Here is a 26,599-nt window from a genome sequence, read left to right on the forward strand (position 1 = left end):
AATTTCCCCTCTGAAGCTGCTATTTGCACCAGTGTGTATTCCTCCATCGGTGCCAATAGTAGCCACTTTTTACTTAAGAAAATAAAAAAGCACACTCAGGGCCAGATTTAGGTTTGATGAGGCCCTAAGGTAATGGGGCCCTTTATATGTCCAGCTGTCCTTTGTCAACAACAAATTGCCACTGTTTTTTGTGTTGAATATATGCTATATGGTAATTTATGGACCTAATAGGTATCTAAAGCCATTTGCACATGACAAAATATGTATTTTATCAAAGTACAGTGGTACCTCTGGATGCGAACGGGATCCGTTCCGGAGCTCTGTTCGCATCCTGAAGTGAACACAACCTGCGTCCGCGCATCTGCGCGGGTCGCGATTCGCCGCTTCCGCACATGCGCGTGATATCATTTTGAGCGTCTGCGCATGTGCGAGCGGCAAAACCCGGAAGTAACGTGCTCCGTTACTTTTGGGTCGCTGCAGAGCGCAACCCGAAAATGCTTAACCTGAAGCTACTTCAACCCAAGGTATGACTGTAATTGTTGAACTGAAATACAATTAAGAAGTATATTAATAGTGAAATACAGGCGGGGTCCATTACTTACATCATAGGAGCCTACACAACACAAAACACTGTTGCTGTATGCATATTTTATTTTATTTTTGTTTTTTATCTTATATTTTGGAAATGTACATCCAGTTGTTTTTTTCCTTTAATTTTTTTGGAGGACTCCAAGAGAGTGGGGCTCTAAGCTATAGCCTGTTTAGCTTATACGTAAATCCGGCACTGAGCACACTAACATCATTCACGCAATCTCACACCACATCTCATTTGGCCTGTACTTATCACAAACCTCCCTTTTTGTGTGAGTGTGGTTGCTCCAGAGGAAGGGTCTGTTGAGCAAAAAAGAATGCACACAAACAATTCCTACATTGTTTGCGTCCCTTTCAACGCTGCAGTCCTGTGATTCTATATTAGCCTTATGTGCTGGTCCCAGGGGGGTTACCGTGAGGCATGGTCAAAGTCCGGTCCTGGGTCGAGGGTCTGGAGACTGTCCACCAAGGACGAAGCGGGGTCCAAAGCGAGGAGCCGGGCAAGGTCGGGAGCTCTGGAAGAACAGGTCTGGGTGGTGGCAGAAACAGGTTTCCAACGATGTTGCTCCCGCAACCTGGGACTGGGCTGACTGGCCTTTATCTCCTCTGAGGCCAGGGGCGGTCCCGGCCCACAGGTGACCCGCCTCTCCTGGCCTTAAGGCGAGCCCTCTCCTGGGAGAAACCAGTTCCCTCCGCCTCTCTGCCCTGAGCCTCTGCAGCTCAGGAGAGGCTGGAGGGTTACTGGACCCAGGGGGAGACTCACCTTCCCCTGACAGGGCTGGGAGAGGCACACCTGCAGGCAATGGGTCCTCAATCACCTCTGGAGCCAGAGTGGATGCATCTGGTGTCTGCTCCTGAGGATCTGGCACAGGTGGGGGCCCTTCAGATTCAAGCCCCTGCCCCGGCTCAGCCGGCCCTGGAGGCGGGGACTCCTGTGCAGGCTGGGACTCCTCAGGTTCAGCTTCTGAATCAGATTCCCAGGCCATCACACCTTAATACACAAAAGATGGCGGTGGAACCAGCAGGCTTTATTTATTTCCTCTCCCCTTTGGTTCATGTGGATGTGTCACAGGGCAGGGCCTGCGACACTAAAGGCTTGGTCCTTAAATGTCACTTCTACTCCTCCTTTTAATATACTCATAAAGGCTGACCAAACCTCAGAGACGTGAGGAACCACAAGATGTTTCTCATCAGTAGACCTCAGTGTGCATCAAGATGGCACATACAGGATCAGACTTATAAGGTCCTTGTTGCTCCTAGATTGCATCCAGGATTTATGCGCTCTATGTGGGGCTACCTTTGAAGGTGACACGGAAACTACAGCTAATCCAGAATGCGGCAGCTAGACTGGTGACTGGGAGCGGCCGCTGAGACCATATAACACCGGTCTTGAAAGATCTACATTGGCTCCCAGTATGTTTCTGAGCACAATTCAAAGTGTTGGTGCTGACCTTTCAAGCCCTAAACTGCCTCGACCCAGTATACCTGAAGGTGTGTCTCCACCCCCATCGTTCTGCCCAAACACTGAGGTCCAGCGCTGAGGGCCTTCTGGCAGTTCCCTCACTGCAAGAAGCCAAGTTACAGGGAACCAGGCAGAGGGCTTTCTCAGTAGTGGCACCTTCCCTGTGGAACGCCCTCCCATCAGATCTCAAAGAGATAAACAACTACCAGACTTTTAGAAGACATCTGAAGGCAGCCCTGTTTAGGGAAGCTTTTAATGCTTAAAAGACCATTGTATTTTAATATTTTGTTGGAAGCCGCCCAGAGTGGCTGGGGAAACCAGAACTATCACAGAACTTTTAAAGAACTGCCTATGCTGGTTCATAGGGACGCGGGTGGCGCTGTGGGTTAAACCACAGAGCCTAGGACTTGCCGATCAGAAGGTCGGCGGTTTGAATCCCTGCGATGGGGTGAACTCCCGTTGCTCGGTCCCAGCTCCTGCCAACCTAGCAGTTCGAAAGCACGTCAAAGTGCAAGTAGATAAATAGGTACCGCTCTGGCGGGAAGGTAAATGGCGTTTCCGTGCGCTGCTCTGGTTCGCCAGAAGCGGCTTAGTCGTGCTGGCCACATGACCCGGAAGCTGTACGCTGGCCGGCTCCTTCAGCCACTAAAGCGAGATGAGCGCCGCAACCCCAGAGTCGGTCACGACTGGACCTAATGGTCAGGGGTCCCTTTACCCTTTACTGGTTCATATCTAGATCAGCACACTCAGCAGGCCAAACAAGCAGAGCAAAGTGGAAATAGTCATCTCTCATCGCTTATCTCCAGCATATGGAAATCAGGTAGCCTTCTTCTAAATATGGAAGTTTAATTAAGCCTATCCGGCTTTGTCTGATTGTTATGTAATGAAAACAGAGCTCTTCACTATGTCCCTTTCTATAGCCTCTTGCCCAGATGTGGTAAGAGCAGGGAGCAGGGACAGGACTCAATACTCGATTGCCTCCTTTGATTTGATTTTTTTTTAAAAATCTTTTTAAACGTTACCAAGCAAAATGCCAGTTTTCAAAGGGCTTTGTGAAACTTCTGGCTACGAAATCATGACCATTGTTCTCCACCCAGCTTCTTGATGTGTCGATGAATGTACATTTAATTAAAACCGCAGGCGAGAGAGGCTCTCGAGGCAGCAACACAATTTGGGAGACTTCTTGAAATATTATAATGGCAATTTAACCTGGAATTTTCACGAGACACATCGGAACCCCTCTCGATAGAATTACCTTTGTGCAGCACAATGCTTACGCCTGTATTAAGACAACAGCTTCCCTGCAGCTTTGCATTATGTTCAGCAGAAGTGGTGTCATTCTGCAAAGGACCACTTCAAGGCAGCGTCTGGCATGTGGATACAGAAATAAAAACAACCACGGACTTGAATAGTGCATATGCACATCTGAGCTCGCTGTGATTTTTTAAAGTCCACCTCTGTGGAGCTAAACAGAGTTCATTCATTCATATTCATCCACCTTCAAAGGCTGGGAGTGCAGAGCAACATAGTTCAAGAAGATAGTTCAAGAAGAGTTATCTCTCGCTTGGACTACTGCAATGCGCTCTATGTGGGGCTATCTTTGAAGGTGACCCGGAAACTACAACTAATCCAGAATGCAGCAGCTAGACTGGTGACTGGGAGCGGCCGCCGAGACCATATAACACCAGTCTTGAAAGACCTACACTGGCTCCCAGTACGTTTCCGAGCAAAATCCAAAATGTTGGTGCTGACCTTTAAAGCCCTAAACGGCCTCGGCCCAGTATACCTGAAGGAGCGTCTCCACCCCCATCGTTCAGCCTGAGGTCCAGTGTCAAGGGCCTTCTGGCGGTTCCCTCACTGCAAGAAACCAAGTTACAGGGAATCAGGCAGAGGGCCTTCTCGGTAGTGGCACCCACCCTGTGGAACACCCTCCCACCAGATGTCAAAGAGAACAGCAACTACCAGACTTTTAGAAGACATCTGAAGGCAGTCCTGTTTAGGGAAGCTTTTAATGTTTAATAGACTATTGTATTTTAATATTATGTTGAAAGCTGCCCAGAGTGGCTGGGGAAACCCAGCCAGATGGGTGGGGTATAAATAATAAATAATAATAATAATAATAATAATAATAATAATAATTATTATTATTATTATTATTATTATTATTATTATTACCTACCCACCTAAAATATAAACTGAACACAATAATGGCGCAAACTTACAGGTAACACAGAAGTGGGGAAACGGGTCTTTCAGGGACTGTTGAACTACAACTCCCATAATCTTTGGGGCTGATGGGAGTTGAACTTCATCACCATGTGGGGAGCCTCAGGTTCCCCACCTCTGAGCTAAGATGTGGCTTCATACAAGAGAACAGGTTTTTTTGGTGCGTTTTTTAAGTAAATAGTCCAGATTGACTGCTGTGGGAAGGGGAGGGCAAAGGGTTAAAGCCCATTTATCTATACCTGCCAGGATCCAAATCTGGATTGGGGCCCGGCTATTTACCGTTTCGCTCTATAAGACGCACCAGACCACAAGATGCACCTAGTTTTTGGAGGAGGAAAACAAGAAAAAAAATATTCTGAATCCCAGAAGCCAGAACAGCAAGAGGGATCGCTGCGCAGTGAAAGCAGCAATCCCTCTTGCTGATCTGGCTTCTGGGATAGCTGCGCAGCCTGCATTCGCTCCATAAGACGCACACACATTTCCCCTTACTTTTTAGGAGGGAAAAAGTGAGTCTTATAGAGCAAAAAATACGGTATTTTATAAGACCATTCGCAAACTTGCTGATTGTTTGAATAGTGTCACACCTGGCTTGTCTGTTAATCCTAAACAGCAAAAGTCCCCAAAGTCAGACTTCTTCTTTTTCTTTGTAAATCTAAACCTCTTTTGAATGGCTCTGTGTTCATTTCTAGCAAGACTAGGTACTTTGTGCATTGTGGCAAGGGACTGAGCTGTTTGGGTCTCGGGAGGAGGCCCTCCACAAATGGGTTAATCAGCTGTTTGTGGGAGAAAACAAACTTCAGGGGTGAAAAATTGGTCCTGGTGCACATCGAAAATTGCAGTTATCTGTACTGCTCCAGTAAATGCTGGCTTACAGTGTGCTATTTGTTTGTTTGTGCTTATAAATAAAACCGTTTTAAAAAGTTAGTCCTGGTGGGTGTCATATAGCACTTTTATGATTATCACAGAGGCCTCTCTTTGGAAAGTTAAGCAGCCATGTGAGCACACAGCATTCTCACTGGTTATGGCTTAGCTTCACGAGAGAAGTGTTCTCCAAACGTGAAATGAGATCCCAGAAGTGTCTGGTGCAAGAAAGGGGTGAAGGAAGATGGGAAATCTGGTGTGAGCCACTTCTAGCCTGTTGGCTGCATGTTGGCTGTTTCAGTCATAAAGGTTGATATATTTCTGTAAACATTCTTTTGGAAGACATGAGGTTTCAATCGTGATTGTGCCTCGTTAAGCAAACTACCGTCAATCAGTCTGCCTCAGTTTTCCTGTCTGCAAAGTGATAGTTTCTCCTGAAAAGGAATCTTGGGAAAGGAAAGTCAAGATGAGCAGGAAGATTGTAGGGCCATGGGACATGAAATGGGAAAGTATATTTTTAATAATAATAATAATAATAATAATAATAATAATAATAATAATAATAATATTTCTGCCCCACCCATCTGGCTGGGTTGCCCCAGCCACTCTGGGTAGCTTCCAACACATGTAAAAATAATAAAACATCAAACATTAATAGTAACAATCTGATCCAATATAAAAAGATCACAATAACTTTAAAATAAACAACTTATATAAAATAAAGCAATATTCAATCATCCATTACAATCCAATAGTAAACAGTAAAATTAAACATCAGTAAATAATAATTAAACAGTTTACACTTATCAGTTGCAATAAAGAATTACCAATCTATAATCAATAAAAATAACAGGAAATCACAATGCATAAAATACCACGAAACATACAAAACCATGTAAAAGGGTCAAATTGTAAAACAAGGACACACAACTTATAAAATTGTTATTTTTCAAATATCCTGAACGTCCCAGCTGCTTCTCAAAGTCATGGTCTGGGAAAGGCTCCCAGGGCTGGAGGGGGTGGGGCAAGGCAGGTGGAAAAAGCCATTGCCTGGTGACCAGCAAAATCTCTCTCCCCTTAGAAGAGACAACAGAGGCATTATATGAGCCAGATCAACATTACCCAAATGGACTTGGACCTAAAAGAAAGCTACATACACAACGGATAAAACCACACATGCTGCAAGAGTTTTGCTTCCCTTATTGTCACAGCAATCCCCAATAATGCCCAGAAGCCAAGGTGCCATATTATTTTCTCATGGAGCCAATTTGTGGTCAAAGGCCACACACTTTCTTTCCTTCTCTTGATGGAAGAGGGTGCCCAGAAACAGGTGTGATCCCCAACTGGAATGGGCCAGAATAGTTGGTTTCATGCAAGAGCACTTGGAACTGCCACACCATAACTCTTCCAGTCCCCTTCCCCAGAGAAGAGGTAATTGCAACTGGGCAGTACAGTGGTACCTCGGCTTTCAAACGTACAGTCATACCTTGGTTGTTGAACACCTTGGTCCTCATATGTTTTGGCTCCCGATTGAAACCCAGAAGTGAATGTTCTGGTTTTCGAACTTTTTTTGGAAGCCAGACGTCTGATGCAGCTTCCGCTATTGTTTCTGGCGTGCCTTAGCAATTGGAAGCCAATTGGAAGCCGTGCCTTGGTTTATGAACATTTCGGAAGTTGAATGGACTTCTGGAACACATTCTGTTCAGAAACCAAGGTACAGATGTAATCTGTTCTAGAAGACTTCCGAAAACCGATGCATTTACTTCCGGAAGCATTTGCTTATGGAAAACTCAAAATGGAAGCACATTCGACTTCCGAAAAGCATTCAAAAACTGAAGCAGTTACTTCTGGGTTTTTGGTATTTGAAAACCAAAACGTTTGACTTCTGAGACATTCGAAAACCAAGGAACCACTGTAGTTGTCATAGAATGATGGATCCATGGTGGGCTTCTTAGGGGTGGTCAAATCACCACTTCTTTCAAGACTGCAGGGATTGTTCCTTCTTTCAAGGACTCATTGGCCACACCCTGGACATACCCCTTCAGGCAAACGTAAACCAGCCAAGAGGGGTGAGGGAGCATGTGATTCACATCATCACAAGCACCTTGCCTGTGTTACCAGGCAGAAGCATCTAAAACTGATCCTGTCCGTTTGCGTGTCGAGGTCCCCAAGCCACCTCCCAATAATTCACACACCACACATCAATTTTTGTTTAGGTTTTTGGTATGATTTTGGCCACAACTTTATTTAAATACACACATGTGAGTGGTTGCTTAGGCATTGGTTACGACTATCTGTCCTTGCCCCAGGGTCAAAACTGACTTCCGGATTCCAGCGGAAGCCAGTCAGGGAAACAATTTTGGGGAGAAATGAAGCTGGGCATCAGTCCCTCACTTCTCACCCGCATGTTCCTAGTGGCTTGCCCGTCCCAAGTCCGATGCCAGGGACAAGGACGAAAAGAATGGCAAGCCCCTGGATTCCTTTAACGGAATTCCCTTTCCGCACCACCATTGGAGGGGTAGGCACTTACCCCTCCACCAACCAATTTTAACCAATGCCTAACTACCAACCTTAGGGGGACGTGGGTGGCGCTGTGGGTAAAAGCCTCAGCGCCTAGGGCTTGCCGATCAAAAGGTCGGTGGTTCGAATCCCCGCGGTGGGGTGCGCTCCCGCTGCTCGGTCCCAGTGCCTGCCAACCTAGCAGTTCGAAAGCACCCCCGGGTGCAAGTAGATAAATAGGGACCGCTTACTGGCGGGAAGGTAAACGGCGTTTCCGTGTGCTGCGCTGGCTCGCCAGATGCAGCTTGTCACGCTGGCCACGTGACCCGGAAGTGTCTCCGGACAGCGCTGGCCCCCGGCCTCTTGAGTGAGATGAGCACACAACCCTAGAGTCTGTCAAGACTGGCCCGTACGGGCAGGGGTACCTTTACCTTTACCTTTTAACTACCAACCTTACAAATTGTGACGATTTGCTACGCAGTAGGCAAAACCAAATGCCACCAGCCAATCAGCCAAATGGACAAAATTCCTACCAGGCCCCTGCCTCAAGGCAGACGACCCCATGACAGGCATAGCAAGGTCAAGCGAACAACCCCCCCCCCCAATACAGGGAGGGTGGGCAGGTGATCCGGTGCAAGGAGCCAAGAGGACGCCCAAAGTTGGGCGACCAATATTTCAAACCTCTGACCCCTCCTTCAAAATTGGCAACAGGCAATTCTCCCCAGCAACCCAATTAACCAATTCACTGCCTGGGTCCCTCTACAAATCCGCCCAGCAACAATGGGGTGGCCTGTATCTCCCACCGCAACACGTGCTCTCTGCTAGGGAGAACACGGTTTGTAGCAGACATTGCTCTGGACCCCTAGCTGGAGGCTGCAGTGAATGTGAATGTCAAGCTTCTCCAGATCATCCAGAGAAGATCTGGGGCAGGAATGGGGAGTGTGCTGGGAGGAGAGTCTAGAAAGCCCCATTGCACTAGGGTGCTGCCTTTCATGAGCAAAACTGGGTAGTCGAACCCGGCCCCATGGCTCTGTGGCTCTTTCAAACAGAAAGAGCAAAGAAAACTGAGACAATGAGCCTCCGCCAATTTTGGCGCTGCTAAATCTCTGAGAGGAAATGGCCCAGGTCGAAGGCCTTTCCCTGTGAATGGTTAAAGGGCTCCAATTCATAGCGCTGCACAACGGGCAGAAAGTTTCCTCTGCCTTTCCAGAGGCCCAGCCTGTTTGTATGCCTTTCCCCCGTTCCAAACAAAACCTCCCTCTCAAGCGATGGGCGAAAATAGCCAATTCTGCTCACCACTGGCATGTACACAGGAGCCACAGAAGACTCCCCGCCCGGGTCCCTAAATGGCAGCAGTGTGCCAAGTTTGTGTAACAAACCAATCCGTAAACATACTCAACCGCCACAGTCGTCAGAGAAACCTCATTCCTAGACACGGTGTACCTTTTGCTCTGACTGTTTAGGTGCCCTTTCCAGACTCTGCTTTCCTTCATTGCTCTGTATTTTGATCGGTGATCAACTAGCTCCTGAACTTCTGGGAAAGGCACAGCTTGGATCTGCTGGGACGCCAAAGTTTTAGGTGTCTAAAGCCCATGCACATAACTTATTTTCTTCATCCCTCCTTGTCACCCTTGGGCAGTTCCTGCCGTCAGACTGTGGCAGGAGGTCTCGCCGTTTCGCGAGCGATATTTCCCCCGCTGGAAGTTTTTATCTGTGGGTTTTCTCTCCTCCTGGCGACGCTAATTTGAGAAGCGGCAAGCACCACTTCATTCAAATCTGCTAGTACGCAGGCTAAAGGTGACTCTTCTTTCCCTTCCTGGGGTACTTTGGGAAACAAAGCGTCGCCATAGCAACTGCTGCTGCTGCTCCCTAGATAAGGGCAGTGCAGGAGCACTCCATGCGAGCAGAGAAGACAATTCCTGCTCCAGTGAACACTGACTCCATATCACACCTAGCCCAGCTTCCCTGCTTGGTAAGTTCTTCAGCACTTTTGCCGGGGTGGGAGCGGGGCGTTCTTTCTCCAAAGGGAACCAAAAAATCTGCCTGCGATGTGATAGTAATAAAAAGTCACAGATCAATTCCTCTGCGAGGCAGAAGATGGCTAGCAGATTATTCTATCTGGGAAGACTTGGGAATGGTTATCGAGCTGTAAATTGAGAGAGAAAAGTGGTGCCAGAAAAAGAGAGGGGGTGGAAATATTATAATTTATTTGAGTTGCACCTTTATGGCACGAAGGTATTTGGATGTTGGACAGTTAGTTGAATCCTAAACACATTTATGTGCAACTCTTATCTCAGGCTCTTAAATGAACAAATATTTCCAAGTTTGTGTGGGCTCACTGGTCTGATCCTATGCATGTTTACTTGGAAGTAAGTCCTACTGAGTTCATTGGGGCTTAATTCGAGGTAAATATACCTAATTGCAAAAGTGTACACAGCTTGGAGTAAGTCCCATTGAAATCAGTGATACTTCTGAGTAAACATGTTTAGGATCTGGTTGTTAGCCCTGCGGTGTAAATCAGCTTAAAAATAAAGTGCTTTTGATTAATTGAATGTATTTTTGCTGCTGGAAACAGGAGAGGACAATCTACAATTAAGCTTAATGGATTCAGACAGCTGTAGATTTATAGTACAATCCTAAATAGTCCCAACGATGTCCTTATCTTCCATTTAAAAACGTTTACCATTGGGGTACTGTTTAAGTTCTAAATTTATGGGGTTAAATCAGTTTAATGCTAAGAATTTCATTTTAACGTTATGAATCACGTGTGTAAAAATAATTTAGAACAACTTCCAAGGGGGGAAGCTTTTGTTTGAAATTGGACAAGTAGGGAAGAGAGAGAGAAAATCACACGTGCTCCTGATCTGTAGCCTTCTGTGGTGGCGTCATGGTTTTTTAGTTGCCATTCTTTAAATCCTTTCTGGAAAGTGTTTCTTTCAAATCTTTTCTTTCTTTCTTTCTTTTTGTTCATGGTGCGGACAAATTAATATTTTCTGTTTGTGATGTGGAAAACAGACATTTGTCTTCCACATCTTGCAAAATCCTATTCTTCCACAGCAACTGAAACAAGATATGTTTGTGTGCTCTTTAGTTTTATTGCAGTTTGTAGAGTTTAGGTCTAAATAAAATAGTGTTGCTTTTGGGAAAACTCTTGAAGTAGACTACCCTATATTATTTTAAAGCATCTAAAATTTGTTCTAGAAATGTTGCCACGGTCCTATCGGATTATATAGCTAAACACCAGATATTTAAATCCTTCCCTTGGGGATGCACTATTAGCATATCTTTGTATTTTCCATGCACTGCCCATTCCTCTCTGTAAAAATATTGTGTGTGTGCTTAAATCAAAAACAAAAATTGCATCTCATTCTTAAAAGCAAGTAAGTTCCAGTGAAATTGGGAATAAACTTATTTAGAATCAGGGTGTCAGTAGTGGGTGACACAGAATAGCATCTCAAGATATAGAAGTCATCTTCTCAACTAATCTAACGGCCTTGCTTATCTCAACTTGAGGTACAAGTGTTCTGGTTAGGCTGAGCTCCTGAGATCCTCACTTTATGAATCACAGACAAATAACAATGTTGAGAAGACTCATCACTGACCTGTGAGGTGGGATGGGCATGCCTCTCTGATCATGTAGTATGACCTAAAACATAGAAGCCAGTTGTTTAGCACATTACTTCATGGATCACTGTCCTTAGAAGCGTTGACAGGATCTATGTGCCCTTCTGATATGTCAGTTGTCGACAACGATAGGATTTTGGCCAGCAAAAATGGATGTTATGGAGCTCTCCATGCAACATTGCTTCCACTTGGGCAAGTAGCTGTCAGAGGCTATGAGTTACTAGAGCACTTAAAAGTACTACTGCTTTGTGCTGTGGTAGCTCTGGATGTTACTACACCTCTGTGCTGTAACACCCATAAATAGCTGCCCGGAAAGAAGCCCTTTAGCATGCTGGATCTAAGCCTCAAATCCTTCTCTCTTGGACCCCAATCAAGCGCCTCATTTTCTCTACCGTCAACTGGACCCACTGAGGTAATTGCCTCAGCACAGGGAAACTGCTGGCATACGCCTGGGAAATCAATAATAATAATAATAATAATAATAATAATAATAATAATAATAATAATTTATTTATACCCCGCCCGTCTGACTGGATTTCTCCAGCCACTCTGGGAGGCTTCCAATGGAATATTAAAATACAATAACCTATTAAACATTAAAAGCTTCCCTAAATAGGGCTGCCTTCAGATGTCTTCTAAAAGTCTGGTAGTTGTTTTTCTCTTTGACATCTGGTGGGAGGGTGTTCCACAGGGCGGGTGCCACTACTGAGAAGGCCCTCTGCCTGGTTCCCTGTAACTTGGCTTCTCACAGCGAGGGAACTGCCAGAAGGCTCTCGGTACTGGACCTCAGTGTCCGGGCAGAACAATGGAGGTGGAGACGCTCCTTCAGGTATACTAGACTGAGGCCATTTAGGGCTTTAAAGGTCAGCACCAACACTTTGAATTGTGCTCGGAAACGTACTGGGAGCCAGTGTAGGCGGCCGCTCCCAGTCAGCAATCAAGAAATTAGCACAGCACAACACAGCAACCAAAGCTGGATGAGTGTTTAGGATGAGTGAGAAAGCAAACATCCATCTTGGCATCCATGTAAGAGAAGTTCCTGATGAACCATTACAAAAAGTTCTGAAGTATGCTATTCCGAAAACCGGGGTTTTTTACGGCTTTGCAGGATCAGCAAGTAGTTGTTTGGCTGTGGAAAGAGGGGCATTGATAAGAGCTGGGCAGTAGAGGGTACAGAGAGGAATATGGCAAGGGATGGAAGAAGATAACCACATGAGACCCTGAGGCAATTGTAAAGGGACCCTGCAATGCAGAAATCTTTTGCCCAACGGGGGCTCAAACCCATGACCGTCCATGAGGTTAAAAGTCTCACACTCTACCGACTGAGCTGAGGTTGTATTTCCATTTATAGTGAAGAGTAGAAACCTTCATTTTTTTAAAAAAAAAAGAGTTGAATTTCTTATAAATCCAAATTCTATAGCCTAGACAGTCTAGGCATGTGTAGCCTTAGCTTTTGGCTAGTGGGTCATAGTCATAGAGCTGGAAGGGATCATCTAGTCCAACCCCCCCCCCCACAATGCAGGACTGTGCAGCTGTCCCATACAGGGATCGAACCTGCAACCTTGGCATCATCAGCACCACACTCTAACCAACTGAGCTATTCAGGCTCCCATCTCATGGATCACTGGCAATGCATGCAGCATTGTGCCTAGAAGCCTTGGCTCCCATGAGTCCATGAACAAGAAGATCATCCATTCTAACTGGTGAGATGCTGAATTACAACTCTTTAACAGGTGGTTAAATAGGGATGCGGGTGGCGCTGTGGTCTAAGCCACTGAGCCTCTGGGCTTGCCGATTGGAAGGTTGGCGGTTCGAACCCCTGCGATGGGGTGAGCTCCGGTTGCTCTGTCCCAGCTCCTGCCAACCTAGCAGTTCAAAATCATGCCAGTGCAAGTAGATAAATAGGTACCACTGTGGTGGGAAGGTAAACAGTGTTTCCATGCATTGCACTGCTTTCGCCAGAAGCGGCTTAGTCATGCTGGCCACATGGAAAAACTGTCTGCGGACAAACGTTGGCTCCCTCGGCCAGTAAAGCGAGATGAGCGCCGCAACCCCAGAGTCATTCGCGACTGGACTTAACTGTCAGGGGTCCTTTACCTTTACCTTTTTAACAGGTGGTAGGTCCAGCAATATTTATTTGCTACCTCATGACATGGGCCATCAAGGCTGGGATAAGCAACAATAACCATCTCTCAGACTTGCTGATGTGGTCCAAAGGAAAGCAGAGCAATAGATTTGGCACTAACCTGGCTGTAGAAGCTGCTGGAAAGAGGACGCACCCAACCATCTTAGGGACTCCATGCCGGATTTGTATAGGGCTGACTCCTGAAAATATCCCACAAGGCAATGGTGGTTTAGGACCAGAGTTTTCCTTCTCTTAGATGAGCTACTTTCCTAAGCTGACGAGCCTCAACTGTACATCTCACTTCCCTATACAGCACATTCAGAAACCGCCTTCTTGGCCATTGGACCCACAATTGGTCTCATTCGCTCAATCTGCCAGAGCTTGTCTTTGCATGCAGGTGAAGTCCCTAACTCACCAAGGGGTTGGGACCCATTGGCTACCGTCACCCGGTTTAGCTAGCCAATTCAAGCCATTCGTCAGCAATTTATAGGCAACACAATGACCATGTACATATGCAATAAACAATCTTTTATAGAATTCCTTCAAACCATAACAAGTCCAAAATGAAATCTTTAGTCTTAAAGTCTCTGAAAATCTTTAAATGAAGCGATGTCTTTGTACGATGAAAGACAAGCTTTGAAGCTTTGTGTATTCAGCAAATATGATGTCCAACACTGAACAGTGATTCCAGATATAGACTACTGTTTCATAGAATTCTTCATCAGCGTGGTGGGAGGATATAGAATTGCTTCATAAACCCATCTTATTTTGAAATGAAATGAAATGAAAATATCAAATGCTGTGGAACAGTGCTCATGTAATAATGTGGTCACATGAGCAATGACTAAACTTTAAGACTAAAGATTTCATTTTGGACTTGTTATTTTTTGAAGGAATTCTATAAAAGATTGTTTATTGCGTATGTACATGGTCATCGTGTTGCCTATACATCACTGACGTTCTCTTTGCAACACGGGTTGGTTTAGTTACTTACTGTTGTACCAATTCAAGCCGTTCCCAGGGTGTGGCCACGGTCGCATTCTGACGGCTTCCAGGAGTCACCAATGAGAGTTGAGTGCAAGGTAAGGAACAAAGGTGGACAAGCTACCCCAGAAGAAGCCATGCGTGTCCCCCACCTGAGATATTACCCATACGCACCTGTTGTGATGAGAATTGTAATCCATAAATATCTGGAGAGCACCACGTTGGCTATCCCTGGTTTAGTGGTTTACAGTATGACATGGAGTAGAATCCCTTTCCATGGAGGCGCAGGTTACAGCAACAGCCAAGGCGACATTTTTCCACCTTCGCCGCATTAAGCAGTTGGTCCCTTACCTTTCCCGCCCCGATCTGGCCACAGTGATCCATGCAACGGTCACCTCCAGGCTTGACTACTGTAATTCGCTCTACACAGGGCTGCCCTTGAAACTGTCCCAGAAACTCCAGCAGGTGCAGAATGCTGCAGCGAGGGTCTCCTCACGGGGTCTCTGCTATGGGAGCATATTCACCCAGTGCTTTACCAGTTGCACTGGCTCCTAGTGGAGTATAGGGTCAGGTTTAAGGTGCTGGTTTTCACCTTTAAAGCCCTTTGTGGCTTAAGGCCCTCGTATTTACAGGACCACCTCTCCTGGTATAATAATAATAATAATAATAATAATAATAATAATAATAATAATAATAATAATAATTTTATTTATAACCCACTCTCCCCAGCCGAAGCCGGGCTCAGAGCGGCTAACAACAGTAAAATGATACAACATTTTGAAGTCAGATTATCCTCCACCAGGGCCAGGGCCTTCTCAGTGATGGCTCCGACCTGGTGGAATGCCCTGTCCCATCAGACTAGGGCCCTATAGGATTTAACCTCCTTCCGCCAGGCCTGTAAGACAGAGCTATTCTGCCTGGCTTTCAATTTGAATTTAGCCTGATCTTTTATTCCCCTCTCTTCCCTCCCCCTCCCCTTTAATGAAGATTACCCACTCTGGGACCCCACAGCTAATTCTCCCCGACCTCCTCGCTGGCCCAAATATGACTAATTTAGCCAGCTAGCCCTGGTGACCATTTCCGTGCACTGCTCTGGTTCGCCAGAAGCGGCTTAGTCATGCTGGCCACATGACCCGGAAGCTGTACGCCGGCTCCCTCGGTCTATAGAGCGAGATGAGCGCCGCAACCCCAGAGTCATCCGTGACTGGACCTAATGGTCAGGGGTCCCTTTACCTTTACCTTTAGCCCGCTAGCCCTGGTGACCATCTAATGTTTATTGGATGGATTTTCCCTCAAATTGATTTTTGAACTTTGAATTTATTGTTATTCACGCTTTTATATTGTATTTTATGTTTTTTTTGTTGAATCACAATTAAGTATTTTAAATTTGTTGTCAGCCGCCCTGGGCCCAGTTTTCTGAACCGGGAAGGGCAGGGTATAAATAAAATATTAGTATTATAAGCTGAAATAGGCCTTAATGGCTTTGCAAGACAGTTGGCCATTTTTGTCTGTCGTCAACACACACAAATACAGACACATCCACTCCTCACATTGCTTTAAAGAGGCAAGAGATTCACAGAAAAGTCATACCATTACAAGATACATGTGGATGTGAGAGCACATCATTTTCTTCTCTAGGAAACTTCAGTGGAAGTTTTATGTTCCTAAAAGTTGTTGGGAACATAAAGGAAGAAATAGCCAGTGTTAACATGAAGGCAAGCTTGGCTAATATCACAGCCTGTCCATCGCCCTGCTCCAGACCCCCCCCCCCCCGACGTCTGTAGGATTATAACTCTGATTTTAGCTTGTGCATATGTACAGCAGGCCACGAACTCTATAAAATATGCATAGTGCCATTTATGAAGCTCTGGCACACCAGCAGCAGGAAGCAGGGGTTTGTCACAGTCATGCACAAGTCCATGGATGCCTTGCCGTAGTTGTAGTGTTAATTCCTAGATCACTCACTAAGGACAAGGTACTTTATCACCGTACTTTACTGGTGGGAAACAGATAATGCCAAATATCAGTATAATAACACAGGTAAATCCCGTTTCAGCTACTTTATTGCAGTTAACTACAGGCATCACAGTCCTGGGAAATGGTCAACTTGTTATCAAAATCTTTGCTGATAAGCAAATAGACAGGATGAAAGAGGAAACCCGCGGCAAGTTCTACAGCTGCAGCGTTTGCTCAGCTCACTCCCAGATGTACAGCTGAAATGACAGATTTACATGCCAGCAAATTCAATGCATGTATGTTCAACTCTTCGTTTGTCATATGGAAATTTCTTTTCAAGTGCTCTAAAGATCAGAGGGCGGGGGTTCTTGATGTCATGGGCACCAGCCAAGCAGTGCTATGAAGCACTCGTTTCTGTTGGACATCTGCAAAACCTCTGGGTTTTCCCCTCCAGAGTTCTACCCTGAAATGGAAAGGTATGTTTGGATTCAATACAGCAAGGCATTGTATATATTGCATCTGTATGCCGCTTTTCCACAAAAGAGCTCAAGGCAAGAGCTTCCAAGCAGCTGTTAAAATCATTCATACACACACACACACACACACACCATTTCCAACAATCATTTAGCATACCGTATTTTTTGCTCTATAAGACGCACCAGACCACAAGATGCACCTAGTTTTTGGAGGAGGAAAACAAGAAAAAAAATATTCTGAATTTCAGAAGCCAGAACAGCAAGAGGGATTGCTGCGCAGTGAAAGCAGCAATCCCTCTTGCTGTTCTGGCTTCTGGGATAGCTGCACAGCCTGCATTCGCTCCATAAGACGCACACACATTCCCCTTTACTTTTTAGAAGGGAAAAAGTGAGTCTTATAGAGCAAAAAATACTGTATTTTCTTATCGTATACAATGTTTTAGACTTCCATCTGCCACATCTGAAGATTTTTCAATCTTTATCCCTTTATCTACATTTCTTAATTTTTCTATTACTTTTAATCATCCTTAACTAATAACTCTCTTCAGAGTCTTCATTGCAATATTTCACACAGTCCTCCTTACAAAACTTCTTGCAGTCCTACTAGCGTAATCTGTTTATTACAATTGCTTTTCAAATAGTTCAAATATTTACTCTAGTCCTCTGAGAATCTCTGGTCCTGCAGGTTTCGGATCCTTCCTGTCATTTTATCTAATTCTCCATAGTCCATTAATTTCATTTGCCACTCTTCTTTCGTCGGTAATTCTTCTTGCTTCCATTTCTGTTCCAATAATATTCTTGCTGCCGTCACTGCATATAAAAACAATTTATTATCCTGTCTATTAATATCCTCCCCTACAATGCCAAGTAAAAATGCTTCTGGTTTTTTAATAAATGTATATTTCAACATCTTTTTCATCTCATTATATATCATTTCCTAGAAGCTTTTCACTTTCTTACATTCCCACCACATGTGATAATATGATCCTTCTTTTTCTTTACATAGCAGCTGTTAAAATCTTATGTTGGTTTGTATTTATTATCTGACAGACCCACGTAAAGGTTGCAGTGCTACATTTCTCAGAAAGGGTTAATAAAAAGTGGCGAGACTTTCACAATTATAGTATCAATCCTCTGGTTGTAAGCAACACTTTGATCTGGACTTTGTTTTAGTGTCTCAACTGATACTATTAAGCCATTAACAATTATTTTGTTCAGTGATTGCTTATAAATGAAGAATGATGCCAAATCTTAGACTGAGCCAGGGTCCAAAAGTCCACAAAATCACACACACAGTTTTTCCAAATGTGTCGTTTGTAGAAGAGAGAAGACGGCTTATACCCGAGGTCCCCTCGCAGAAATCCTAGCACAAACCATTCACTGCAGAGTGGAAATGTTTTAACTTCATAATGTCAACACTGCATTTGAGATGAAAAATAATATGACTAGCTAAATGTGAAAGTCTGGCCTAAGATCCTCAACTCTAAAGTCACATTCATTGAAGGGTGCAGAATAAACAACAGGGGAGTTTCTGTACTGTTGCTATTTTGGAGTGGGATTCAGTCATACACTGGCCAATTCAGGTTGCATTATTACAGCTGATTTCGTGCTCTTGCACAACAAACCCAATCTCAAAGTTTCCCCCACAAGGAATGTGACGGGAAGTGCACTGGGAAATGTAAGACAACACTTGCAAACAAATAAAAAGGAGTCCTCAGTTCATAGCTGAGGCTCTCTAACACGAACACACAAACTTTGTGCGAACAAATTAGGATGAAGGTGCAATGAACAAGATGCTTGGAAGCAACACAGGTGGCAGAACCACAATCGCACCCATTGGAGAAACTTCTGTTTTGCCGTTTAGCTCTTAAACTGACAAACCCCTTCCAGACAAAGGAGATGACCGCAGAGCTAATCCGCAGATGAAATTACCACCAAAAGTGCATAGCCAAACACAGTGGGGTGGAAAAGCGTGTTCTCCTTCATGGAGAGCACGTGTTGCTGTGGGGGCCGACAGGACACTCCAAAGTTGGGGGCGGGGTAATTGATCGTTGGCCATTGATGCGATTGAGCTTCCCTTGTCGTTGGGAAGAAGTTAATGTTGCCATTTGTTGATTGACAGCCAGAAATGCAAAAACTCCTTGCACGAGGCTAGGGCTTCCTCTTTTCGCCTGTGCATTGGATTGCCTGCCCCCCCCCCTATATTTAGGGTTGTTCTCTTTGACCTTCCTATGCCTGTCATGGGGTCCCCTGCTCTTGGGGCAGGGGCCCTTTAGGAATTTTGTCCATCTGGCTGATTGGCTGGGGCCATTTGGTTTTTGCCTGCTGCATAGCAAATCGTCACAACTTGTAAGGTTGCGGTGAGGCATTGGTTTATGGTTAGGTTGGTTGAGGGGCATGGATTGGCTGTGCCTGCCCCTCTAATGCTGCTGCTGCAAGGGATTGCGTTAAAGGAATCAGGGGCTCATTATTGCTTTTGTCCACCCTAGCAAGGGGCTTGGGCCATGCAAAAGCCCCTGGTTGCATTAGGGGAGGGCTGAGGGCAGGTTCCCTTCTCCGTCGCTACCCCCAAGTGTATTCCCCTTTTCTGACTTTCGCAGGTGTGTGGAATGTCAGTCTGTCCCCCATTGGGGGGGGGCAGATAGTCGTAACCAATGCCTAAGCAGCCACTCACATTTTTGTATTTTAATAAAGTTGTGGCCAAAATTATGCCAAAAACCTTAAACAAAATTCCTGTGTGATGTGTGAGTTATTGGGGTGGCCCTGGGGACCTCGACACGCAAACATCCACCCATTGGCAGCAGGGGTGCCAACGCAAATAAAATATTTGGGGGGGGGGTAAATATTTTATTGGAGGGGGCCAAAGGGACCCCAGCTCCTAAGAGTTGGTTCCTATGAGTAACAGTCTTCAAGCTGACAACAGTGAAGAAGCCATTTGAATCCTGGATGATAGGCTCTTAGGCGATTATTATTCCTGCCAACCTAGCAGTTTGAAAGCACGTCAAAGTGCAAGTAGATAAATAGGTACCACTGTGGCGGGAAGGTAAATGGCATTTCTGTGTGCTGCTCTGGTTTCGCCAGAAGTGGCTTAGTCATGCTGGCCACATGACCTGGAAGAACTGTGGGCAAACGTCGGCTCCCTCGGCCAGTAAAATGAGATGAGCGCCGCAACCCCAGAGTCGTTCGCGACTGGACCTAACTGTCAGGGGTCCTTTAGCTTTAAGACAGAGTAAGGCGAAATGAGGTTCGATCTGTAGGGCAGGTCTGCATGGCCCATTAGAGACTGGAGACGCCTCTTGTTTTTCGGATGGTTTGGGCCCGCCAAAAGGGGCACTGCCAAGAACCTGACAGGCTATAAAACATGACTCGTGTTTACTTTCTGGGGCCACACACTGCGCTCCATCACCCGATGTCAGAGAATGCCTTGAAAGTGTTAGTGGTTCATGAAGCATTCCCGACATGGCCAAAGGATCCCATACATGACTGAACCATCCCTTGTGTCAAAATTGTCGCCTGTTGTTTACCGAGACGGATATTTTTGTACAGAATTCTATTTTACAGTTGTGTTGACTCAAAAACATTTCTCTCTCCCCCCCCCAAGAAGAAAAGTAACGTTTCCTAGATTAAATCAAAAGAAAAGAAAAGTACATTGACATGCGACATGCGTAATATGTCTATGTCCCCCCCCTCCCTCTCCTTACAGGTTCTAAAGAAAAGCCTCTTCAGTGATGTCAACTGAATATGTGCAAGCATCACATGATATCTCAGAAGACAGATTGGATGGGCGAGATACTCACTGTAACCACTTAGGTCAGTCTTCTCGGGGTGATGTCAGCGCTTGCTGTGTAGCGAAAAGGTCTACTTTGCATCATTAAGCGCTGTCCATTGCCATCCCCTCCCCCTTCCCCCCACCCCCTCCATGGAACAACTGCTGCTCTTGAAACCTGATAGACGGTGCCTTCTGGTGACGCATCTGATGCCAGATGGAGTGGCAATGGGTGGGAATGGGTGTTTGGTCGTTTCTCTCTCTCTCCCCCCCCCCCTTTTCTTTCTGCTGGGTTCAGCATATAAATATTAGCCAAAGCTCTAGAGACAAATTAATTAAAGACGAAGAAGAAGAAAGGAGAGAAGGAACGCCGAAGCTTTCATCTCGCCTCCTTTCATATTTCTGTGCACATGTTCCACAAAAGCGGGCAAGTGTGCCAACACAGGATTTTATGCAGCAATGTTGCCTCGGGAGTTTAAACTTTCCTGCAAATCTGTTGTCCTCTTTTGAAAATATGTGCTGTAGACAACAGCATAGGGACTGGGAAGTTTGCATTTAAAGTGATCACACCTAGTTCGCGCTTTTTAAAGCAATGCAGGAACCAAAACACAGTCAGAATTCCATATCCATGTTTCTTTAAAAATTTCAGCGCAAATCCCCAGCCCCATTAGTTGCACAAAAATGCATATACTAGGGTAAAGTGTCATATGAATCTTGGCTGTCCCCCCCCCCCCCTTAAGCTGTAGTTTCAGGGAAGTGCAAAGCTGTTGAGAAAGTAGCTGTTCAAGGCTGAACGTTGTCTGATTATTTTGATAATAGTTGTATACTTTGTTTTGTTTGATGCAGATAACCTTTCTGAACAGTTGCTCAAAAGCTGTGAACTCAAAAAGATACCGAGGAAGGGCAAAGCTCTTCAGGTCTCTCAGAAAAGTGAGCTTGAACAGAAAAAACCGAAGAGGAAAGATACGCCAGCAATTCACACGCCTCCACCAATAGTGGGTGAGCATTCCTGAAATTGCCACTTGAGCTATTGCTCAACCACTTATAGCTACATGGATCACAAGCGGAGTAATAATGTGTCTTCTGCTACTGCTTCCTAAACCTCTCCGTAGTGCAGGGATGAGAGGCCCTCAGGGCTTCAGATATTGTTGCTCCAACTCCCATGACCAATAGCAGAGGTGGATTTAGGGCAGTGCCAGCAGATGGGCCACAATGGGCACCATGGGAGGGGGTGCCTTCTCAAAGACTGGTAAGCACTTGCCTGGCTTCAGGAAAGAGGTGTGAGGACTCTGTCAGGGCCCTAAAGTCCTCCTTCCTCCTTCCCGAAGCCAAGCAAGAGCCAGTGTGGTATAGTGGTTAAGAGCAATAGACTCGTAATCTGGGGAACCAGGTTTGCTTCTCCGCACCTCCACATGCAGCTGCTGGGTGACCTTGGGCTAGTCATACTTCTCTGAAGTCTCTCAGCCTCACTCACCTCACAGAGTGTTTGTTGTGGGGGAGGAAAACGGAGTGTAGTGAAAACGGAGAAGACCATTATGGCTTGCAAAGGCTAACGTCCAGTCCTAATGGTGTTTCTGCAGGCATTCTTTCAGACCACTTAATTAGGAGGTGTGACTTCTCTGAGAAACCTCCGAAGGGTAATGGCAGCCCAGCCCTTCAGAAAATGGAAGAGGAACAGAGAAAACCCAGAAGGAAAAACACGCCAGCGATCAATACACCCCCTCTACTTGCAGGTAAGGGAAATGCGAAGGAGAGCACTTCTTAAAGCATCACACATGGGTTTGAACATGATGTGTCTCAGCGATAGTCTCTGTATTTAAATATCTATTTTGAAAAAATGGCAGGGGGCACATCTGCATGAGCACTGTGTAACTTCAGGTTTGCTAGGCTTGTAGAAACAGAGACTTTTAATTGTTAGAGGAGATGCTCGCATATTATGTTTTCACTTTTCTATCTTTCCACTTTTCCTAAACCCATAGTGAGCGTTTCCCCTTTCTACTTCCTTTACAATTCTGTGTCTATATGTTCATTGGAATACTAATCCCCACCCCCAATCCAACAAACAAAGGTGTGACTTGTTAAGGCCTTTCAAGACAAAACCAGGCTAATTTTCTTACATCAAAACCCTGCACTGGGAAACTTTTGACCCTCTGAAATGATGATGGACTATAGCTGTCATCATCCCTGACCATTGGTCATGCAGGTTGGGACTGATGGAAGATGAAATCCAACATCACCTGAAGGGCCACAGGCCCCCAGCCCTGCTAATGCACCAACGGTAGCCAATATGGCGTCCTCCAGATGTTGTGGACTACAACTCCCATCATCCCTGACCATTGGCTGGGGTTGGTGGGAGTTGGAGTTCCTCAACAGTTCTCTATACCTGCTAGGCACACTGATTTGGGAATAAATCAAGAGTTCTAAGGAATTCCTTAAAACTCCACCTGGAAACATATACTAGAAAGAGTCTGAGCACCTTGCCATTATGTGTCTTGAATTAACATAGAGCAAGTCACCCCGGGACTCGCCACTACCAGGAAAAACTGTACAGAAAAAACACAGCTGACCCCATGCAAACAACTGTCTGATTCCTTAGAGAAGCAGCTTTTTTTGTGTACAATATTAACTTTAATTGCACAACCTGAATTTGGCAGCATGTGCTGGGAGCCTAACCTGAAAATAGCAACAGTCTGGGAGCATCCCGAGAGGACATTTTTATTTCCTTTCAGCGCTGTAGAATGATGGTTGGTGTTGGAATCTATCACCTACTAAAACATATGTTCTCTTAACCACTTATTCATCGCAAAGAAATTACATCCCTTTCATGTTTCGACTTTAATCCAATCTAGTCTTTAATCCAATCTAGTCATTTCATGCAGCATTTTCCTTGGTTAATACCAGAAAAGCATTCTCCTTTGACTGGAGCGCAGAGGTGAACAAAGCCATTCTGTGTGGCGCTGCTTCTTTTTCTCCATCTTTGGACTTCATGAAGTGCTTCATTATTTGAAAGATTTTTCATAGCAGAAAAGACGGGAACTGGCGAGGCCTAATTGAATCAACACGGCCAGCCACCAAACCCAAAAAGCCCACTGACAGAAATCTGCAGGAGGCTGATTTATTAGTGAAACTTGCTTGGCCTCAGACTGTGATGTCCCTCAATCAGTTTATATGGCTTACTAGCTTTTGACAAACAAGGAAGAATGTACAGGGTATTTGTTTTCTTTTCCAATGGAAGTCAGTAAACTCACAAAAATGGCAATTATTTCCCCTCGCCATCTTTCTCACAACAATCTTGTAAGTTGGCTAGCAAGTAAAGAAGAAGAAAATTAGGTAGTTTTCAATTACATTCTACTTACAAATTTGACTCTTTAGCATTTGACAAAGAACAGTAGAAGTAACTCTTTGTGACTGAAAATCGAAAGATTTCTGCTAGCCTAGCATTCTGGCTGCAAGCTCACCTGGAGTAAGTTGTGCTGCTTAAACCTGTTGTGGAGCACAGTTCTTATTCCTATTCACTCAGAAGTAAATCCATATGTGTTCAATGAGGCTTACTCTCAGGAAAGTGTGCATAGGATTGCAGCCAAGAGCAAAGGATTTTGCTGCGTTGGATCTTCTTGCCTTCAAAAGCAGTAAGGGAATCTCACAACCCAAACGTATAGAATAGTTCATTTTTAAGGCAAGCAATCTGTCAGAGATGCCAATCTTAATATTATTTATAATATAAAACAAATGAACATGGAGAGAGGCGCATTTCCATCTTCCTTATAATTGGCAGGTGGGGCATGAATGTTCTCTCTTTTATTGAGACTTGCATTTTAGAAATTGTTGGGCACAGACAACCATGAGGAAGTCAGGGCGAGTCCCCCAAAAACTCAATGGAAAATTTTAATTATAGCCTGCAAGTGCACAGCTACAATTTTCAGATGCTGTAACAAACCAGAAGATATTTATGGGAATGTTTTCATACACCTTCTGTGTTGCTAGGAGGTTAAACCAGGACACAGGGAGGACATTCTGGAGGTTTCTAGAATGAGCCACATGGCTTGGGTGCGGTTTCCAGGACTTGGATCAATGTGGGACATCCTTTAGACTAGCAGAGCTTGGCCACCCAAATATGTTAAAACCCCAATATTTGGGGAGGAAATCCACAAGCAGGATGAACTGCCTAATGCTGAACACAACCATCTCAAAGAACTTTAATTCTTAATAGACAAAGATGGGGAAAACACCCAGTGTATGAACATCTATTCACAAATGAGGAAATGAGGTGATGTGTCTTGCATCCCACCCAAATGCCAAACATCATACAGTCGTACCTCGGGTTAAGTACTTAATTCGTTCCGGAGGTCCGTTCTTAACCTGAAACTGTTCTTAACCTGAAGCACCACTTTAACTAATGGGGCCTCCTGCTGCCGCCGCGCCGCCGGAGCACGATTTCTGTTCTTATCCTGAAGCAAAGTTCTTAACCTGAAGCACTATTTCTGGGTTAGCAGAGTGTGTAACCTGAAGCGTATGTAACCTGAAGCGTATGTAACCCGAGGTACCACTGCACTCAGTTAGCCAAGCAGTTGTTGGTTTTGGGTAATCAAATCAGCTGAAATTGCTAACTATTCCTAAAGCTTAGGAGAATTGATATAATTTTAAAAGCATAGCTGTGCATATATAAAATACCAAGGTGAAGCAGGTAGCCATATATCCCTTTTTTTGACGGGCCTAGGTATTTATGGCAGCAATGCTGAATTTCATACAGAGCACTCTTCACAGGGCAAAAAGAGGTTTAGAGCAACTCAGTAATGCAAAGGCCGATTATACAAAATCAGCTCAAATACGTTTCTTAGTTTTGAAATATTAGCAGCCTTATACCCTTCTGGCTAGAAACATTTTTTCTCATATATTGCCCCCCCCCCCTTTGCAGGGAGTTTTCCAGGTGAAGCATTGGTACCCACTTATCACCTGCAGTTTAAAGTGGTACTAGCCATGCTACCATCTCAGCATTCGATCACCTCACAAAACAGAGTCTCCTAAAGTCGTGTTTAATTCCCCTACCATCATTCAGAGCTGTTCTGCCTGGCCCTTGGTTTGGACTCGGTCTGACCCTTATGTTTCCCTCCCCTTATGGTCTTGATTTATCAGCTACTTTAAAACGAGGCTGCATATTAAATTGCATTTTAACCTGTATTTTAAATTGGTCCCCCCCTCTTTTTTCCCCTATTATGTTTTTACTGTGATTTTATTGGTGTTAGCTGCCCTGAGCCCAGCTCTGGCCAGGGAGGGTGGGGTATAAATAAAATTATTATTATTATTATTATTATTATTATTATTATTATTATTATTATTCCAAAATCTATATTATAACAATACCTTTATTAGGACAACCAAAACGTCACAGAACATTGTGTAAGGTTTTCAGAAGTCTTTGCCAGGCTAGATCATCAAACTTTAGGCTGTTGGCCAAGCTAGCTGAGGTTCATGGGAGCTGCAGGCCAAGAACATTGGGAGCAGGTGCACCAACTCCTAGGGACAGAGGGGTCTTCGGCCCCCTCAATATTGGCTGGCATGGGGTGGACCCCCTCAGTGTTGAAGGGGCGGTAGAGGCCGAGCATGGTGCAGTTCTACGGCTGAATCCTCCTGAGTACAAGAGAGGAAGCTGTGCTGTGTATGGCTCCCCTCTTGACCTCCTCCCAACAATGCGCAGGAGTGTGACAGTGCCTCTGATCAGTAGGGTGGGTACACAACGATTCTACATCCCTCTCCACCCCCATCATCCAGCCGGGACACTGAGGTCCAGCGCTGAGGGCCTTCTGGCAGTTCTCTCGCTGCGAGAAGTGAGGTTACAGGGAACCAGGCAGAGGGCCTTTTCGGTAGTGGCGCCCACTCTGTGGAATGCCCTCCCAGCAGATGTCAAAGAAATAAGCAACTATCTTACTTTTAAAAGACATCTGAAGGCAGCCCTGTTTAGGGAAGTTTTTAATGTCTGATGCTGTATTGTTTTTAATATTCAGTTGTAAGCCTCCCAGATAATAATAATA

At 45.0% G+C, this 26,599-nt stretch overlaps 1 protein-coding gene, 1 long non-coding RNA gene and 1 other non-coding gene across 4 annotated transcripts; 1 reads left to right on the top strand and 2 right to left on the bottom strand.

Moving 5' to 3' along the window:
- The first annotated feature begins 9,471 nt into the window (after positions 1–9,471).
- On the top strand, positions 9,472–22,350 carry PPP1R17 (protein phosphatase 1 regulatory subunit 17). 2 transcript variants are annotated; one of them, XM_077916497.1, is made up of 4 exons: positions 9,472–9,611; positions 20,508–20,614; positions 21,417–21,569; positions 22,151–22,350. In XM_077916497.1, the coding sequence occupies exons 2-4, from the start codon at positions 20,533–20,535 to the stop codon at positions 22,333–22,335; spliced, it is 420 nt and encodes a 139-aa protein (XP_077772623.1). In that variant the 5' UTR covers positions 9,472–9,611; positions 20,508–20,532; the 3' UTR covers positions 22,336–22,350. The 2 variants fall into 2 exon arrangements, with proteins under 2 accessions (XP_077772623.1, XP_077772625.1); XM_077916499.1 differs by lacking the exon at positions 9,472–9,611 and adding an exon at positions 16,699–16,804.
- On the bottom strand, positions 12,797–12,870 carry TRNAI-GAU (transfer RNA isoleucine (anticodon GAU)). The gene has a single exon. It is a non-coding gene; the product is annotated as a tRNA-Ile (tRNA).
- Positions 16,418–17,717, bottom strand: LOC144324951 (uncharacterized). Its single transcript, XR_013390260.1, has 2 exons — positions 17,459–17,717; positions 16,418–16,791 (listed from the first exon to the last, which is right to left on the bottom strand). It is a non-coding gene; the product is annotated as an uncharacterized LOC144324951 (long non-coding RNA).
- Positions 22,351–26,599: the final 4,249 nt, after the last annotated feature.

This window comes from Podarcis muralis, chromosome 12, assembly GCF_964188315.1.
Source record: "Podarcis muralis chromosome 12, rPodMur119.hap1.1, whole genome shotgun sequence".
Classification (NCBI taxonomy): domain Eukaryota; kingdom Metazoa; phylum Chordata; class Lepidosauria; order Squamata; family Lacertidae; genus Podarcis; species Podarcis muralis.